This window comes from Seriola aureovittata, chromosome 4 (assembly GCF_021018895.1).
Source record: "Seriola aureovittata isolate HTS-2021-v1 ecotype China chromosome 4, ASM2101889v1, whole genome shotgun sequence".
NCBI classification, from domain to species: Eukaryota; Metazoa; Chordata; class Actinopteri; order Carangiformes; family Carangidae; genus Seriola; species Seriola aureovittata.
The window spans coordinates 10,815,360-10,836,435 of record NC_079367.1 but is presented as its reverse complement, the minus strand read 5'-3'; the positions used below and the strand labels follow the sequence as shown (position 1 = coordinate 10,836,435).

The window sequence follows — 21,076 nt, the reverse complement described above, 5'->3', positions numbered from 1 at the left end:
AAAATTAACCAGGCAATACCAAGATGAGAACTAAATTACATGACAAATGTAAATTTGATTTATGGTAATTATGCTGCAATCAGGCAGCCTGAGCTGCAATGTGCATGCAGACTCAAACTAATTCACCTGCCACCAAACTCATACATACAAATGAAGCTATCTTAAGAGGAGAATATATGAAGAGTGATTTATGCACCATTCAAACAGATAAGGCAATATTACAAGCCTGGGCGCTTCAGGCCAGTTAATGTGTGGAACATGCATGCACATATACATGCATATGCAAATATAAAATACTGTATATTTGCAGTAACAATAACCTCAATTATGAGTTAGAATCACCAATGAATGAACATAATTCTCTGGAGGCAATATGTGTTGGAACTCATGCTGTGGAATTGCAATTTAATGGGACTGCAAATTATATGAACTTGTGTTTGATATACAGACACATATATGATCATGAAGATTCATGCTCATATTGTAAGAATGTGCACAACGTTTGTGTACATGTGCGATGAGATTTCCACAGCTTGAATGTCACCTTAAAAACTAGCCAAGACTACTAAATTAAAATAAACTAAAGCTGAAAGTCATGCAAATTAGGTGAACACACACACACACACACACACACACACACACACGATAAGTATACTGCACCAAAAGGCCCATATAGCAGTGCACTTTAATCACAGAGTTCATTTCATTTCCTCTCCTCTCTCCTTTATCACTGGCCTGGTTCTTATTCATCTTCATAAGAAAGCGGAGGAAGAGGAGCCAGCTCCTAATAGCTCACTGATTTACATGATGAGTGTTTAGCCACATAGACAAACTCCTGGGAAAGGGGACAGGAGAAAAATACAAGTGCACACAAGATAACTTCTCAAACACACACACACAGAGGAATGTAATTCGATTTCATATAAAGACAAAGAATCACAAGCAGATACACACACAAATCTATACCCAAAACACGCTCATAAAGAGAACAAACAAGGCATGCCCTGCTGTAAACAGATGAGTTAGCACTCACGCACTCCTTTGCTTGCTTAGTGTGTAACTCAATTTGAAATGCTAACACTGCCACAGGCTCAGGGGCATGCAGCAGCGGCTAGCATCATCAGCCCACTTCCTAGCAATTTAACTCCACTCTTTCAACACAGAACAGTTGTGCAGTGGCCCCATAATTTACACACACTGAATAAAATTAATTGGGAACTTTTGGGCACACATCATTTGCACGCTGGACCTACTTTGAATTGTAGATGAAGAAGAGGAAGGGAGGTGGTCGCAATGTGCTGCAGCATATTCAAGCATGTGACCGTGTTTATGTGTTTTGTTTTGATTTTATTTTAGTTCTGGCTATCTGAGATGTATGTGTGCGTGTGTGTGTATTCATGTGCTGTAGAGCTTACATTAATGATAAGGACCTCTAGCTCTGTCATTATTATCCATCATCAGTTAAAGAGGTGTTGGGTTTGGAGGGAGAGGTGATAATGACAGAGATGGAGGCGAGATTAATGATTAAATTGATCATATATGTAAATATGCACATAAAATGCAGCAGGCAGACTAGTCTTTAACTGGGGAGAAACGCAATTAAATGCAAGGATATTTTTATCGGCAGGCACATACACAATAATAAGTTAAAAGCAAGCGCTATTAGGTTGCTATGGAACTGTTAAGAATAAATCAAAAAATCGTGCCTCGGTTGGTCAGTATGAAAATCAGGGTGTGTTATTAAGAGAGTTGCAGTTAAATCCTCAACATTAGCAATAAAGAAGTTAGAAATATACTTTTTATATTATCTTTCTTGCCTAGAGTTAGATTCTATTTTCATATCTGAAAATAAGAGCCAGGTTATTCTATATTGGAAGGCAAAAGTGTTGTAGTTTATAGCCTCTCCTGGATGCACTGTATTTACACACTGTAAATATAAAAAGTACGGTGGCCCTGAGAGCTCATGGCACTGCAACTTAGGACAACACATGCAAACAGACAAAACACCAACAAATCCAGGAAACATCTTCATCAGTTTCATATCACAAGTGCTGCAAATACCACAAACCCAAATACATGAATGAGCTGCAAATCCTCACTATACAACAGAAGTGTTTCCAGTGGATGTGGGGAAAAAAATCTCCAAGACAATGTCAAAGGAGTGTCATGTTAAAACCCCAGAGGCACCCCAAACCTGTGTGAAAAAGGAGCTTTAAGGAAATGAAACTGTGCTGACAAATACTTTAATTTGTAAGTGCATATGAAAAATCAAGCGTAAAAGACGATTTCTACAAAAATCAGGATAAAATAAAGCAGACACTTTCCGAGACCATGGAAAGAAGAGAAATGAAAAAAATCAAATCAAAACAATCACAACACTAAAGTTGGATCTGTGTGGAAATCTGATTTCATGATCACTGGTGCTGAGGAAAAGTATGTTACATTTCTTCAAAGAGGCAGCATGGTCATTACTTCCGCAAAAATCATATTCATAATAAATCGCATTTTACTAAATACTGCCAATCACTGCCTCGTACTAAAACTGCTCAACCAATTTATGAGAAGAATTTGGAAGAGGAGGAGGAAGTGGTGATTAGGCTGCAGGAATTTCGATTAAACTGAGTGAAAGAGTTTAGTAGGACTGACAACTCCACATTTATGTTTGTTGGCTGTCAACGATAACAGGTGGAGCTCACAGCAAGGGCTCCAATTAAAATCAAAATCAACCTGCCTGCTTGTAATTGCTTTTCCACCTTCACCTCGTGTGTTTGTACGTGTGTGGGTAGGTGAAGTCGGTGCAAAATTTAACGACATCTACATTTCACAGACTCGTTTGGTTATTTGACATGTTCCCAATGTTCACTCTTTTAATCTAGTTTGTTATAATTTCAGGTGATCTTTATGGTCGCATAAAAGCACAAAGATTAAATCCTGCACTTTCCTCTGTGAGCTGTATCTTATTTCTCCTGTGGATACCTTCGTACTTTGTGTTGCTGCAGAGATTAGACTGAGCACCCAGACCCATCAATATCCATGACTCCTCTATTGCTCGCGCACACATACACATATATATATATATATATATATATACACACACACACACACACACACACACACACACACACACACACACACACACACACACACACACACACACACACACACAAAGTGATGGAGTGAGCGGAACAGACCTGACGCTCTCACTCACCGGTGAATGGCTGCTCTGATGGACTGGCGCTATTTAGACACACATACACACACGCACGCACGCACGCACACACGCACGGACAAAGACACACACTCAGCTGGTGATGGAGTGAGGCCATTCCTTCTCCTCACCTCATGCCCAGTAGCTGGCTGGCAGCCCAGTGTAGACTTGCCAATTGGCCCTTCCACCAAGTAAACCACACAAACTTTTCTGATGAGCTCAGTACAGTACACACTCTCTCTCATGCACACACACACTCACACAGACTGACACAGTCTGTATTGATTCCCTCTGTAGAGTCCTGGTGGAGACTTGCTCTCCACTTTACACTTTCCAGGCATTTCAAAAGTTAGGTATTCTCTTAAAATGTGGAGTCCTTTATCATTTGACTCGCCCTTGGGCTTAAAGAGACACTTAAATTCCCCCTTCATCACATGTACCATTTTCATTATCCTTTTGAGACTATTTCACCGTAGATTAATATTGCATTATTCTTCTGACTGAATACATTTTATGGTCATGTAATGATCAAATAATATACTCTTTTCCCTTTCACCTAACTTACCTAACACCTAATTACCTAACATCTCATTAGAGCTAAATATTACACCTGGCTCAGCCATCAAAAAGAGAAACAGGTTTGAGGGCAAACATGTTTGATTGAGCTTTATTAACAGCTTAACATCATTCATTGTCTCGCGCAGAAACCATCATCAAGGACTAATAAATGTACCTATGACCCGTACAGAGCTTTATACCAAGAGGCAGGCACACCATTCCTGCTGACTTCACCGAAAGACATCTGTCTTCTTTACTTAAAGAGAATATCTTTCACTATAACTGCCAAACAAATGTCTAAACATGCCTTACTAGACTCCAGTGACTCTTCATTTTGACATGATTTCCATTGGAGTAGCACCTATGAGATTTATACAGCTCTTCCTCTCCACCTTCATGCTGCTTGAGTAAAAACACCTCAACATCTGATTGTGAAGGTTTACCAATGTCATCATCGGTATCATGACAGAAAGGCCGTAACTGCATTAAAGGCTCTATATGTAAATTTTTGATATTGCTATATAGCCAATGTTAGCATTAACAGCTGCTTGCTTACCAGGCTAGAAGAAACATTGTTATGCCTTGTTTTCTTCTATTTCTATCGCTTTTTTTTTCTTTGCTGCCAAATGTGGTTTCTTGTCAGAGGGGGTGGTGGTTTGATAGTTTACTAAGATAATCAGCCATCGTTGTGTTTACAAGCCAAGAGGCTGGAATACATCCTCTGATCAGCGTATTTCTTCATTGTTTCTTGTTGGACTGAGGCCAGACTGGATGCTACAGTGACTCACTATCGCCTCCTGAGGTACAAAGTGGTGTTATGAGACGGGAAGGGACGAGCCTAGCTGCTTAGCATGTGAACTCCAGTAAATATCTCTGCAACACAATCCATATATATCTTTTGGTCCTTGACTTTCTTCATATTCTGTTGATAATTTTTGTTGATTTTTGAATGTTGTAAACTAAAATACTTATATACATATAGTACCTTTGAACGCAGTGGTACTTTTCTTAAAAACTGCCATTAATGTATTTTCATCTTGGTACAGATAAGAGAATGGAATTCATTCGGGCAGAAGATCTTCATTTTGATGATATTCTCCAGCAGACTTTTAGCCACAAGCTGTCTTAGTTACTTGATAAAGAAAATCTAAGCATAAAGGGCAGATTCTTAAAGGTCAAGACTGAACATTTGAGCTCAGTTTAGTTACTTAACTCTTCATAGAGCACAACATCTCAGCACAGGCCTATATCAGATAGAGAGAATAAAAGGAAGTAAATGGACCCTGGAGTTGGAGTTAGGATTATTTTGTCACACTACAATTTCCAAGGTCAAGAAAATTTTAATGCTCAAGCTGCAAAATTCTTTTTGTCGTTTCAGTACTTCAACTGAATCCCTCAATTTGAACACTTTTATTCCGGAAAATATCAAATTCTTTGAATGATTTCGCATTCATCCTGTCTTGACATTACACACATCATACAACAGCAAAGTGTTTGTGAAAGAAGCCCGTAACTCCTTTGTGCCACAAATGATTATAGATAACCGAAAAGTCTATCAGGCAAGAACCAGAAATTGGCAAAAACTGAGGGCTGGAAGGCATAGAACCACGTGATCAATAAATACAGTCAAAAAACAGCAAAATGAACCAAAAACCCTTATATTTGAAGACATTTTCAAGGCGTATGCATTATTTCATTATTATAATTAATTATCATTATAATGTCAAAAAGGGATTTTCTTCTGGTTCACATATACATTAACCCCAGGACAGCCCCATCAGTATTTGTGAAATGAAAATCTCCCTCATAAATCTAGAAATCCAGAGAAAATGTCTAATGTGTGGTGTCAAATGTGTGTAGAGCCTAAAGCTACTCCATTGGCAATTAAAGGGAGACTGAGAACTGTTGTAAAGACCCTGTCTTTTGTATCACAACAGTGCAATCAGTTTGAAACCATAAGGCACTCTCTAGTTCCCAAGAAAATAATGTCCAGTATGATCTCTTTCTATTCTCTAAGCATCACAGTAAAATCATAGTACTGGGAGCATCACAAATGCCTTTTCATTCCTCTTTGACTCTGAGAGGCGGTCATGACTAATAACTGTTACACACCACACTGTCCTTAGGCGTTGAAATACAATGTGATAAAAGCTGCAATTTAGGGCCATTTTCCTGACTGAAGGTCTGAAGGACAGACAATGTTCTGGTTCTATTTTCCACAATTTACCCTAAATAACATCAAGAAAAAGTTGGCAAATATTTTTATTACTCATAAGAAATTGAGTGGATTTTCAAACTCATGGCAGGCCATCTTATCTACCTACATGACAATGCGAAAAACATTGTGAAGCTTTATCAGACAGTGGAACGGAGCAGTGAAAATATGCAACTACAGCACAATGCAATTTTGCCAGACTCATCTCTTCACCTGGATGGTTCTTTTCTGTCCATGTCCCACTGTCCTCATTCTCATTTTTTTCTTTTGTCTCCACCTCTCCCTCTGCTGAGGTTCTGAGTCCTGGGTCAGATAGCATCTCACTGGGAGCTGGAGGTGACCTTTCCTCCACCCTGCCTGGTGTCTTCTTGCCCTTCGTGATCTCTCTGGTCCAGCTCATTTCTCTCCAAGGACCACTGCTCCTCCTACACATGATGGACGGCAGCGGAGATGAGACAGCGAGAATGTTTGAGCCTGCTGGTTTTTCGAGTTGACCTTGTGACAACAACATTTCTACTTTGAATCAACAGATTAGCAACCTTGCAGCCTAGTCACACTGAGGAACATTCATTAAATTGTGGTGGGAAGCTCTTTAATCTGAGTGACTGTCTGTGTTTTCTCCTTGATCTGAAGCATAGTCATAATTAACAGTGTATGCTTTGATTACCTGATGTGCTGAATATGAATGTAGTCTTTTATTTCCACAATCCACCTCTGATAAACATTACACAATCCATAAATCCAACAGTATGAAATAGAAATGTGGCATAATACCTCTTAAAACATTAAAAGGAACCCAAACTACATTTAGACAGTCTTCTCTGTCTACCAGCTCAGCTGTGTGTGTGTGTGTGTGTTGTGTGTGTTTGTGTGTTTGTGTGTGTGTGTGTGTGTGTGTGTGTGTGTGTGTGTGTGTGTGTGTGTGTGTGTGTGTGTGTGTGTGTATGTGTATGTGTGTGTGTCTGTGTTTGTTTCTACACATGTGGGGGCACCGACACTGTAGTTTAAATCTCCATCTGTCATGTAGAAATTATGTATAGGTGTACATGCATGTCTGCTTTCAGTCATGCATGTTCCTCTTTGGTTGTGCTGCATTTGTGTGACTGTATGTGTGTGGGCCTGAGGCAGACTGAAATGAGCAACACTCAGTAGACATCGCCCCAGGCTAACTTAATATGGGCCTCCTTTGAAACAAACACACATACACACGCCTAACAGTGGCTTGCTGCTGGGTTTCACTTCCATTTCGTCAACTGAATCCTACCACCCACCAGCATGCAGCAGAGTGGGAGGTTCAGCTTTAACAGAGCCAGCCTGCACCACTGTACGTTTGAACCACGAGGATCTAAGGCCATTACCTTGACAGTGTGGCACCGAACAATATCTCTGCCATCCAAAACAATTTATTTCAAACATACAGGTTATGTTATGTGACTCGAGTTATTACAGTGCACTTAATGACCTCTGTATGTGTGTGTGTGTGTGTGTGTGTGTGTTTGTGCACCTGTCCGAACAGACCGATGGTATCCCCTGGCAGGTAGCTAAGAGCCACACTGCAGTCTGACGATGCAGAGAGGAGGAGAAGCCTGTTACCGTGGACACACGTCTCCAGGTGAGTCACACGATCAAGGTGTGTGCGAAAACTAAGCAGTAGTTTTGGAGGTTCTTCGGTTATTCCATCATCCGGCTCAAGACAATAATGCTGAGGGACAGCGGAGCAAAGCAGTGGATTATTTAATAGTATATTATCATAGGATATTAATACCAATTCATCAAAACTAAAGCAATTAATGAATCTGACGAATTTTCTTCATACATAGAATCACTTTTAAAATGTAAAAAAAAAAAAAAACTTCACCCTTCATGGCCATTAAATGTTTTGCTGCAAGAAACATTAATAATAAAAAAATTTTAAAAAGTTAGGCTAGCTGATGACATAGTCTTAATTAAAGCTAATTTATCCACTTTGTCTGCCTGTTTTAGTAACTGAAACTCAGTTATATATCAATTTATTTAACTGCATCATTAGCTCAAATTAACAAAAAAGCTGAAGAAACTGGAACACATTTTGTGGGCAGCGTGCCTCTTAAATAGTTTGAAGTGAGGATAATGATTAATAATCATCTACAAATCATTAATAATCAGCCTGAAAAAAGGCAAAATTGCAGTTTCACAAGTCATAAATCTGTTGCACAGTCTGGCTAAGAGCTTTCAAAACCCTTTTTCTCTACTACTTACTCTACATCATGGCCCACTGCAATGTTATCATTAACACAAGCACTTTATTTTACATGTTGTGTAATATAAATACACATATATAAAAAACTACTGCGTCATGTTAGGATGAGACCTGGTGCTCAACTGCAAAATCCTGTGTCTGAGAGGACAACACTGTATAGGCTATACTGCGCAATCATGTTAGTCATCCAGCTGATTCCAAAGCATGCGCCAACTTGCCAAAGGACAGGATTTCTACCAGAGAACTGAGCTCGCCCAACTTCTTCAACTCTGCTACATACATACATACATTTCCATAAATTAAACTGGGAGCCAAATGAGATGCACCCATCTGAATTCATCCCCTCTTATGAACTGTGACGGAGAGTTGAGCTCTGAATATTGTGGCAATAATACCCGAGAGGGTGTTCTTTTACTGCGATTATGAGCATGACAGTGATGCAGCAATGCCTGATACCGACGGCGCGATCCAAGTCTCCATAACCAGAGTCAAAAAGTCAAAAGGTCTCTCTGAGGTATCGGAAACTCTTCAATCAACAAAATGTGTGATGTATGCATGTAGTGTTTATGTGCTGGAGTGAATCTGTGATCAGCAAACTTGGCAAAAATGATTGACGTTCATCCTCTTCTAGTGGAATCGTGGTAAATCACTGTTTTTCCTCATTCAGTCTAACTGCCCCTAAAATTTAAAATGAAAAACCAAAGAGGATGGGGATGTTGCCTTCTTCTGCTAATATATCAGTGGAGATTTTCTAGAAGATTGACTGGCGTGGTTGTGCTCTAGCAAGCTGCTGAGGCGTCAAAATGACAGACAGTGCTGTCATTTTCAGAGTGAACAACATGCCTGATCTAATGGAAATATCGAGGTTCACTCTTTCTTCACTGTGTATCAGTTTGTCTCTTGATCTCCGTCTCTCCCTTCAGCTCTGTGTTCACCAGTCACCATCACTCCCTCTGTCTCTGTCACTCTGCCTCTTGTTCTTTTTACAGTATACACACATGTCATGGTGTCATGCTACTCCTCAGTGTGGACTGGAGCGGTCCACTGCAGCTGATGTACAATGTGTGCACGACAAAAACCTACCTGTAAGTCCCATGTCTTGATTGTTCCCTCTCTATCAGCAGTGACTAAATATTTTCCACACGGGCTGACTGTCATGACAATAGATCCCAGATCTCTGTTGTGAGCTGTGAACTGTCCCACGAGACGGCTATGGATGGTGTTCCAGAGTCTAACCACACCCGAACCACCACAGGACACCAAGTCTGCACCACCTGTTCAGAAATATATGAGTTTGGAGCTGGGAGTGATACACAAGATCAATGAAAGAAGAATGTTTCAGACTCCCCGTAGACCAGACGGATAATGTGCACATTCACTTAAATAGACAGAAAAATTACAGATATAAACAAACTTTCTTACAAAAAAGCCTTTTTGTTAATAGGAGAGCAGAAACAGGGTCAAAAAGTGGCTGAGGCTGTTATGGTTTCCTTCTAAATGAGCTGCATCCTGCATCTCAGAAACTCATAACAGCTCTATTGACAGCAGCTCAGTACTGTTAGACAAGGGCTCAGTCTCAACACAAACACACACATCGTTGCCACAGTCAGCCTGAGCAGAAGGCATAAAGGCCAGGGTCCAGAGGCTGTTTTCTTTCTGCTAGCAGAAGCAGCAGCTACTGCAGGAATAAAACTGAGAATAAATCAAGCTGGAATAAAAACCCAAACAACCACAGGTATTATTTAGATAAAGTACAAATAGTAAACTTCAGAACTTGAGTTGCTGCATGTGAAATGTAGTTAGAAACTGGAAAACTTGAAGCAAACTCAACACATCAAACAATCACTGATGTGGAGATATTATACAGTATCTTAGGAAAAGATGACTGCAGCCCTACTGTCTTTGTAATGTGTAAACACAATACACAAATAGTAATGTGCCACTGTGCAATTGTGTATTTCAACAACAAAAGCAAGGCAGAATATGCAGTGTATCTGGCATTAAAAAGGCTTTTGATTGTTGAACTCTTTCGACTGTCTGAAATAACTTCTCTGTATTTGCATCAGCTATAACTCTTCAAATCGCAGGCTTCCACAAAGCAGCTCAAACTACTATATATGAAACAAAAAGCCAAAATCTCCATAGGTTTTATTGAAATAATAAAACTGGCAACATCTTATGGGTATGACGACATGTTAAATGGGGCAAAACTGTCACTGCTATGTATTATCATGGGATTGTGGTTCAAGAGCACGCCGCTTTCAGAGACAGTAGCGTGTCTATGTATTTTAAGCTTTTCATGTCATTTTACGTTGTTTCAGTTAGGGGAGGGGGAGGATTAGGGGTTATTCAGTAAAGAAACGATGTGGAATGAAATGAAATGAAACCGTTGAGACCAGGCCGGTCACTGAAGTCAAAATGCAGAATTTATTTGGGTAGAAATTTGGGTTATTTTGTGACATCTCCCATATGTTCCTCAACCTACTTTAACAAACAACACATAGTCTAAGTCTGATAGTTACTACGCAGTTGATATTTAGTTTTTTATATTTTACCTGGAGCTGCAGCGGCAGATGTGCGTCCTGGTATGAAGAACAGTCTGGTGATGGCAATGAAGCTCTCTGAGTCATCTTTGCCTTTCGAACTAAGATGAGAATCAGGGGAATTACCTAGAAAAGAAGAGTTGAGCAAAGTATTGACGGAGAAAGAAAAAAATAAGGAAAGTCAGTTACATAATTTAGTCTTTTTAAAGAGTTGCACTTTTCACCCTCGTTTGAAAATACAGAACAGATTAAACTACACAACTGCAGAATAAAGTGCTTGTTGAAGTTATTTGTGAACGTGAGACCTTGCTGTTTCTTGTCGTTTTCGTGTTCAGCATGCGGCTGCAGTTTCCTCAAAGCTTTTTCTGTGCTGTTGTTCCACACTATAATCTCTCCATCGTAGCTTCCTGGGCACATCAGAAACAAAAAGCAGGAACTTCTCAGAAGCCTTCTTAACATTGCATGTTGCTTTATGGCGGTTTTGTATCGGAAAAAGACACTTCCAAAGCTTTATGAGCTCTCATATTCACTGAGTACCTTCACAGAGAAAGAAAACATCACATTTTCAAAAGAAATACAGTCTACACAAAAACTTTTTGTCAACGCACACACTTTTACTTTCCTCACGTTGCTGAATCATGCAAGCCAGCCACTAAAAACACTTTAAATAAGATAAAAGTCAACATCTGTCCCCAGCTACCATCTGTTCCACTAGTCAACCCTTAACAGTCACCTCAAGAGAAAGTGCTTTTCAAATAATTCTCATATATCAGAAATTGTGTGTGTGTGTGTGTGTGTATCTGTGTCTGTGTGCGTTTATTATATAAGGTGGGCATCTCATCAGGTGGTTCGACAGTTGAACAGCAGGAGTTAATGAGATGTGTGAGGGGTGTGTTATGGCGGGTGTGTATGTGTGAGAGCAATAGGAGGTATAAAGTTTATGAGAGTCTGGGTCGTCTGCATTATTCATGCAGCCCAGGGCCAGCTTCTGTATTTCAAGCAACTTTTATCATGCCCTGTGTCTGTGTGTGTGAGAGAGAGAGAGAGAGAGAGAGAGAGACAGAGAGAGACAGAGAGGGATAGAGGGGATGAGAGAGTGTAGATATCTGCATCACCTACACAATTTTGAGCTTTAAGATGTAGATGGATTAACATTAAACCGTGTCCACAGCAAACAGCCCTACATGTTCAGTAATGGAAGAAGCAGACTACAAGGAGGTACTGTACCTACCGCTGAACACTAACAGACTCTCATAGCTCCTTTTCATTAAAGGAGCACTCCACCAATTTAACATCGCACTCCTATAACATTGTTAGACTCAAAAAAGTATCAAAATTGTCAGTATCTATTTCTTGCTCTATGTATTCTTCTTTCTTGTCAAAACCTAGCGCCTACATTCCTCACAATGCAACTCGAACACCAACAGTTGGAGATTCAGTTGTGTCATGCTCGTGGACTACTACTCAAGACCTGTAAACAGACTTTGTGTGTAAAATCAGTGGAATTTCCCTTGTGGTCCCAAACTTGTCAACAAAGAAATCTGAAATGTACAGTATATATAGATCAGAGCATCCCCTGCTTGAAAACGATGTCCCTGCTGTCATTTGGTATTCTGATTTCCATTTCTAAAACATTTTGGCTGTCCATCAAAGTTCAGATGAGTTGGTCGTTGGTCTCTTGGAGGGTGTTCAGCCATGGAGGATTAAGGGATCCGAGGAAAGAAGGAAGCGTGAGAAAGAGGAGGTTGTGACTGAAGAGGTACACAGGAACCCTGCGTACATGTACTCTACTGTGTGTGTGTGTGTGTGTGTGTGTGTGTGTGTGTGTGTGTGTGTGTGTGTTTGACTGTGTCTGTGTGTGAGAAGCCAAGCGGAACCTAGCAAAGACTCTGAATATGGATGAGGAGGCTTCAGTCCCACATCAGCCAAATGTTCTTGCTGCAACTTGATTCGACTTGAGACACAAACAAACACATGCATGTAAAAAAACACAGACACACACATACACTCACACACGCGCGCGCACACACACACACACACACACACACACACACACACACACACACACACACACACACACACACACACACACACACACACAAAACACACACACACACATAGTCCTGAGCATCTGTGTGTGTGTGTGTGTGTCCAACAGAACTTTAAATTAACTTTTGTCACTGGTGGCCACAATGCCACCACTGCTTTCACTTGGCGGCACTAACACATAATTTGGCAGCACGCATGCTTTGATGTGAAAACAGCATTACTCGCTGCAACCCTGAAGAAATATGCTGCCAACTGAAACTAATGCGTCATCGCTTTTAGACGCCGCCTTTGTGCTCGGCGGATTTGGAGAAGAAAGAATTTTGCAAAAATAGTTAATGTAGAAAATAACATAGTATATAGTTCACATCAACCTTTTGCTTTAGTGTGTGCGAAGATAAGTGTGGAAATGTAGGAAATCGGGACGTGAATGTGATTCATCCTTTTTTTTTTTTCCACATTCGCCCAAAGGGAAATGAGAAAGAGAAAGCAATGCACAGGATATGAAAGCGTAGGAGGAATTTATGAATGAATTGCATGCTTTTATGAATTTTTTTTTTTGACAAGGCATTAGCTGACCTGGATATACCTGTACCCCACAGTATATCCACACAGTGCTCATGAAGTAGACGCTCATTTCATCTACTGTCTTTCTAGAGGAAACCATCAACTCTTTCCAAAGATATTATCAGGTAGAGCAATTTCATTTATGATATAAAATACTATTTACTCATTCATCAGACTTTGAGAAGCATCACTATTGGCTGAGTGACAGCAGGTAATGAACAAAAAAGAAATCGCAGATAAATGGGGATTTCTTGCTGCCAGGCTGCAAAATATTCAATCATAGTTTTTGATTTGTCAATTTCTTGCATCAGCTATTAACTAAAGGAATCACTGATTTGGTTTAAGACAGAAAATGCAACCAGAATGTCACATTTCATTGGCCTATGCGAATAAACACACACTGTAATTTTATTCTCTCTTTCTAGCATATGCAAACCCCCACCCTGCAGCATTATAACACACACACACACACACACACACACACACACACACACACACACACACACACACCCTTAAAAGACAGCAAATGCTCTGTCTCATTTCCCCTCACTCCCATTGAGAGAGCTCTAATAAACATAATTTAAATTGGGCATTTGGATTAAATTGGAGGTGGAGGGTGCAGCGTTGGGATGTGTGTGTGTGTGTGTGTGTGTGTGTGTATACGTGGGTGGGGAAAGAATTGCAGCGGGCTAACTAGAGAGGTAAAAAATAAACAGCAGTGAGGAGGGAGTGTCAGTTAGAGACTGGGAAAAAGAGAGGAAGCAGGCGGAGAGAGAAGCTGAACACGCCGACAAAGAAATTAAAGAGCAAACTTTGAAGTTTCCAACTTCACAAAGTAGCTCCAGAATTGTGTTTTTGTTCCAGCTCCAACTGTTCATTTCCTTCCAAACCATTTCTCCTCCCAGCTTTGAGAACACCCGCACTTATCTATCTTTCTACCTCCATCCCTCACTTTATCTCTCTCTATACTTATCTCTGGAGCTGATACGTCTCGAAAGGCCAGGGAAGGTCTGCCGTTTATGTCAGCGCTCTGCCAGCACAGACTGGTAAACTGAAACTGAACTTTCGATACGTGACCTGAAGTGATACAACTTTACAAACTGAAGAGCATAGTGGGGCAAATTGGGTGCAGGGTGTTTGTAGTTTGATGGTTATAGAATTGGACGAGTGACTGGAGGATTGCCAGTTCAATCCCTCAGGCAGAAAAATCCAAGAAAAGTGATGGATGTTGAGGGGTATTGCTGGTATTTCAAACTATGCTGTCTTCACATATTAAAGACCTTAACAGGCTGAGTCCCTTTACCTATCTTTTGTTAAGATGTTGATGTTCCTTGGTGGTTGTTGGTCTTGAGTTGCTCAAGTTTGTTAAATGGGATCAAAAGTGCTACAGGGTTGAATTCCGACGCCTCAAAAATCATAAAAACTAAAAAAAGATAACAACAAGAAAAACTTTAAAAACATGCACACAAACTTTGGAGACAAGTTTCAAAGTCTGCATGAACTCACAGACGTGGAATAAAAAATAGAGTGATTGAACGAAGACAGAAAACTCCTCATCTGCTCTTCCATTAGCCAGAGGCTCCCAGTGTCTCTGCATTTTAATAAGTGCTGCTGTGATTTTACTATATACTGATTTCACATGTGTGAGTCATTGCCATTTGAGTCTTTCACCGCTCAGTTGCCTGATCACATGGATTTTTTGATGCTAACCTTGGATAATTTTCTCTAGTGTATAATTGTATAGGCTTTTTTTTGTCAAATGTTTTGTGTAGCAACAAAACTACAAAATGAATACCCCCTCAGTGACGTGATGACTACAAGGACAACTAGAATGGCATTCAATAGAGGGAAAACCTCACTCAAGGCCTAACAATCCTACACGTCTGTCTAGCTTTTATAATTGAAAAATAAAATGAAGAAGGAACTGTAGTCTGAGACATCTGCTTTATACAATTTATACAGCTCTACAGCCATATGAATTGCGTCATAGCTGTGTCGCAACCGCTTTTGTTACTGTGTCTGATTTTTGACATCGAGAGTCAAACATTATTTCCTGAGAAATTTATGAAATGGTGAAAAATGCAATGTTGAAGGAATGTGATGAAATATTCCTGGATCCGCCCCTTTAACCCAATCAACATCAAAATTTTATGGGCTCTTCCCAGGACCACGCCCCATCCCTCCTCCTGTTAGTGTAGTCCTGCGGATAAATGAACTAAACAAACCAATCCACAAATAAAAACCCCCTTAGCAGAATTAAAAATCTCCACTCCTTCTGTTCAACCTATTACTAGTGCAGACAAACAAACAAAAAACAATGGCAAGACAAAAACAGAGGATGAAAATTTCCTGCAAGCTCTTTTTGGGTGGTGCTAGTAGTTATGCTTAGATTACCACACACACACACACACACACACACACAAGAAGAGATTAGAAATTAAAATGTGAAAATACAAGTAAAGAATAGGAATAACTGTAATGAGAAGCGTTTGTAGCTTTTTATGTTGCAACGATCTTGATCCCTCATTTATAGCACTATGTTTTTTTTATCTAATATCTTTCTTGACCTTTCCAGTTCATCTGCCTTTAATAGAGCTCTAATTAAAAATTCAATTAGGAACTTGCCAATTAATAGGCTCTCACATGTAAGTATTTCTGTCTGTGGTGGAGGCAAATATCAGCTCACAACATGGAAAATGGAAGCTGTTGTTCCCCTGAGATAGAAAAATACAGATTTATGAAGAAAAAAAATTTTAATTACTGTATACTTCAGTAATGTGGTTTTTATACTAACAAAGGGCAAAATGGAAGAACTCTGAGTTAAAAGGGTCTGGCAGATCTTACACCGTTTTAATTGCTACTTTTACTGAATTTGTAATATTGTTTGACATTTAACCAAAAATGCTAAAATGCACGGTGTTCACAAACGTTTGAGTTGTAGTACACATTCATTTGATTGTGAAATATATTAAGTCGCTTTCTGCCTACGCATGTGCACAGACACACAAAAACACAGAGATATTTCCAGCAGAGAGAGACATGTGGAGCTCGAGTCCTTTGATAACAACACCACTTACTTTAATCAGCAGATAACTGCATCCACTTATTTTTCATTCCACTGACTTTTTTTTCTATGATTCATTTTTATTTCCCATCCTTTGTTTTTTCCTCTTATCGTCTCTCTCTTTCCTCTGCATGAGCCCTCGTTCTTAATTTAAGTCATGAAAGTGTAATTTAGAAAGGAAGGAGAAACACACCAAAATAATAAGAGTGCACATGTAGAAGCACTTTACTGTGCGAAGGCAAGTTGACTTAGTACACGCAGCATATAAGAAGTGCTTACCATGTGTGTACACAAGCACACACGCACACACACACACACACACACCTGTGACCAGAGTCTGTGGAGGCTGGAAGGCAGCACAAAGCAAATCACCACGATGTTGAACGCCTCCCTTCCACTCCGAGGGCTCAACAAAAGACTGCGAGAAGGAATGCAGACGGAAAACTGTTACCATCCTACAGAGAGGGCGACACACAGAGAGAGACAGAGGTAATCAGAGGAGAGAAAAGTGTGTAAAAATGCACCACAGACACAAACCTTGTAGAACTTCTTTAGATGTTGATGTACAGCCTGGTTCATCCACACACTCTCACTCAGGAGGTGTTAATACTATACTTTTTAATTATTACCACTATACTGTATTGCAATAATACCAGTAGTAGTAATAGTAATGGTGGTAGTAGCAGTAACAGGAAATGTTGTAGTAGTAATACTTGTAGAGGTTGCGATAGCAGTAACAGTAAGAGCAATGGCAGTAGCATCAGCAGTAATTATAGTACTAGTAGTAACGGTGGCAATAGCAGTTGTAGTAACACCAGTAGCAATAGCAATCACAGTAGTAGTAATAATAGTAATAGTAGTAGTACTAAAAGTAGAGCTAGCTGTAGTATCACTAATTGTCATAGTAGCAGTAGTAATAGTTATAGTAGAGTAGCAGAAGTAATTTCAGTAATAGTAATAGTGGTAATACTGCAGTAATAATCGCAGGAGTAGTAGTAATAGTTGGAGAAGTACTAGCAGTAATAGTATTAATAGTTGCAGTTGCAATCATAGTAGTAATAGCAGTAGTAGTGACAGCAGTAGCAGCATTAGTAATAGGAGTAATAGTACTAATAGCAGTGGTGGTAGTAGCAGTAGCTGTAATAGTAGAAATAGTAATAGTAGTAGTAGCAGTTGCAGTAGAAGTAATACTAGTATCAGTAATAGTAGCAAGTAGAAGGAGCAGTAGAACAATGTGTCTCCAATGAGGGACATTTCATTTAATGGCATTTGATTTTCAATCCCAAGAGAGAAAAACGAAGGAACCGGTAGAGTAGAGACTGTATTTGACATTTAATACATTTTATTTTGTAATGCTTCGTTAGGATTAATGTATTCCAGTGTAAATTATAGTATCCCCTGCAACAGATTCAAACTTTATGTTACCTGCTCAAGGCAGTAATGAATTTGGAAACTGTTCGTGTACACTACAGTGCTACAGCAGACATGATGCATATGAAACACTTTAATATGCATAATTTCCATGGAGTTTAGCACACCGGCAATGAGTTCAACCTTTTTAATCTGTTGCTCTGTGTCATGACAGTACTTGTATTGCTTTTTATTGTTGTGCAGCCACTGGACATGAAATGAAAAAATTAGACACATTGCTCAGTTTTAAACCATAGTGGATGTCGATGGGATGTGGATATTTCAACCTGCATGAAATGGCATGAGCAGCATAGGTGCCAATGCAATACGGCACAATATAGATTAAACTGTGGTGTAGGTGGATGTGAGGAAACACTAATTTATTTTACTGCTGCTGATATGTCATCCATGTTCTCCTTACCACTGTGACACCCCAGAGAGCCAGAAAGTGTGTGTGTGCATGTGCGTGTGTGTGTGTGTGTGTGTGTGTGTGTGTGTGTGTGTGACAGAGAGAGAGACAGAGGGAATTGTATTACTTGTTGATAGCACACTGCTGAGTTCAGCTCACAGGGTGTGAAATGTTGATGAAGATGAAGGACACACGCACGCGCGCACACACATACACACACACACACACACACACACACAGAGTATACATTTGAGGTAGTGATACTAAAGTGACTGGTAGCACCCTGGAGCGTTCTGACTCGTTAGAGTCCAGATGCCTGGTTGGCTTTGAGTCCTTGGCAGGCAGAGGGAGCAGACACATAACCACACACACACACACACACACACACACACACACACACACACACACACACACACACACACACACACAGTATTTCTCACATACTCTTTCTGACTTTTTGACAGGTGCAGTCTCTTTCATATACAGTGTGCAAAAATATTTATTTAGTTTTCAATATTTGAAGAAGTGAAACAGAAGATGAATACTGTTAAAGAAAAGATAATCATTCATGTTAAGTACCTTTCCCAGCCCATCACCAGTATGCTCCTCTTCAACAGCAGGACCTGTGAGATGTCCACAGCCCGGCCCACACCTGCATTCATTTTGTGGAGGCAGCGGCCATTGAAGTCCCACACCTGCAAAAGACATCACAAGCTACACTCAAAGTGCTATCACAACACCAAATGTGCTTAATTTCAAAGCACATCCAAATGGCAACAGAAAATAGCCACTTTCTCAGGAAATTCAGAAGGTTTTGTCACTACAGATACGTGTTCGGTCAATGTTTTTTACTTCCCTTTACTTCACTACAATTGCAATTTCTTGTTAGAAAAATTAAGATGTAACAGAGAAAGTATAATATTTGCTGCTGTGTTCATTAATGAAAGAAGTGTAACTGCTTTTCTTTTTTTTAAGTAAGTGATGAAAAGGTTCTGGATTGAGTACTGAGGAGGGGCGTTGGTCCTATTCCACTGTACGTCCATCAATCATGACAGCTCAGGTAAGATCTGACATTGTCTGTCCAGTTTTGCATGAAGACGCAGCTTGGATCTGTGTCCTGACATTTAAGAAAGAAACGCTGATTGGCCCAGTGGGAACACTGCAATTAAAAGATCAAAATTTGAATTGCTTTTTATTTTTTAAATTCTGAATGGCACTAACTGCTACACCATGGGTTCAAGGTTGATGAAGATTGGAGAGATGATACCTGCAGTCACTAGTTGGCTCAAGGGGTGCCTGCTTCTTCTGTCAGGAATGACTTGTGTGCTCGTTTCAAATAGCACTGTGAGTGTACATCTGACACTGCTTGCACATGAGAGGAATGTTCACAGTTGCATTTTCACAAGGGTTCATGGGGTCAGAGAGCTGATGTGGCTGATTATGTGGATTATAATGTGCATAATTATTTTATCTAGTCACAAAGAATCGCATTGTTTTATACTCCAACTGACATTTGAAACTCAAAGAAAAATAAAAAGTCATGCAAGACAGGATTCTGCCCAGAGAAGTCGCACAAGCCTGTCTGTGCAGGAACACATGAAAAGCTCTCCGTTATAAATTCATGAGGTTGTTATAAACTTCAGCTCAACGTGTGATTGAAAAAAGAGCAGAGGTAGAATACGCTTCTTGGCCTTTTCTTGATCTTCTGATGTTGAACAGCCAAACTAGTGCTCACATTACACAGAGTCGGAGTGGCATTAAACCTCAAATTAAAATGAACAGGCCAGATCTACTGGTTTTTATTCAGAAATAGCGAAATGTCAGCATGCTCTGGTGTTAGTCTGTTGTGTAGTCTGTTAACTGTGAGACCCACAGTGGAGAATAACCACTCAGATCAAAATTCTTTCGTTAAGTGGCTAATTATGAACAACACTAATTAGAGAATATACAGACAGAGAAGGTTATAACTTTTTTTTTTTTAAATACACAAAAAGGTAAACAAACACTCATCATTTAAAGTGTCAGTTCCTTTCCAACACGTAAGAACAGCAACCAATTTGAAAATGAGATAGAGCAGGTTTCGTGTATCGTTACAGGAACTCATGGTGTCCCTCTACAGCCTCTGCTTCTTTCGGCCACTAAAAAGTTTCAAGGTGGATTTACAGTTAGGTGTTAAGGGGTTACAGCATAGCTACCAACCTCCTTAAAAATGTGAATGTATGTCAGGTCTACGCCATCAAAGACCACAAGAACTGCGATTGGTTGGCACATGCTGTTTGTGTTTTGTTCAAGTTTCTGATGCCGGTGGGGAATGTTTAATGTGGAGACAACATGAAGCACTTGCTGCTCTCCATCACAGTGTATGAAATAACACAATTGTGGTGATTGCACAAGAGTATTCTACAGTTCAGTAATGAGACAAAGTGAATCTTCAGCAGTTACTGGGAGGAATGTAATTAAAGGATTATATGGCCTGATCATGTACGACACATCCAACTTAGGTTCCTCTTGGTGCTATCAACAAGTGAAATGTGAAGCTAAACTATTAATGAAAAACCTACAAGCTTTGACAGCCATTAAATTCTTGTATCAAGTATAAATCCTGCTTTTTTGTGATCAGAAGGTGTGAGCATAGAACAATGTATAGGTGTCAGTGAGGTTAAATGGCAGAGCTATAGCTCCTTTTGGTTCTGGCTGCACCTATGTTTAATTTTGTCAATTTCATCTCTCATCTCATCAAATTACAACAAGTCAACATGGAAATGTTCGTATTTCAGAGGTAGTTACCAATTCTTAGAAGTTATTTGAAATGTTTTC

General features: G+C 39.8%; 1 protein-coding gene across 2 annotated transcripts in view; it reads right to left on the bottom strand.

The window, feature by feature from the left end:
* Positions 1–3,859: 3,859 nt before the first annotated feature.
* The window catches only part of LOC130167545 (WD repeat-containing protein 49-like), a 29,964-nt gene continuing 12,747 nt past the window's right edge, over positions 3,860–21,076 (bottom strand). For both annotated transcript variants that reach the window (XM_056373835.1, XM_056373836.1), the window contains exons 12-18: positions 18,839–18,954; positions 16,765–16,895; positions 11,069–11,170; positions 10,776–10,889; positions 9,304–9,494; positions 7,486–7,683; positions 3,860–6,406 (exon numbers count right to left, since the gene is read on the bottom strand). In XM_056373835.1, the coding sequence (XP_056229810.1) occupies positions 6,302–6,406; positions 7,486–7,683; positions 9,304–9,494; positions 10,776–10,889; positions 11,069–11,170; positions 16,765–16,895; positions 18,839–18,954 (957 nt within the window). In that variant the 3' untranslated portion in view covers positions 3,860–6,301. The remainder of the gene's footprint in view (positions 6,407–7,485; positions 7,684–9,303; positions 9,495–10,775; positions 10,890–11,068; positions 11,171–16,764; positions 16,896–18,838; positions 18,955–21,076) is intronic.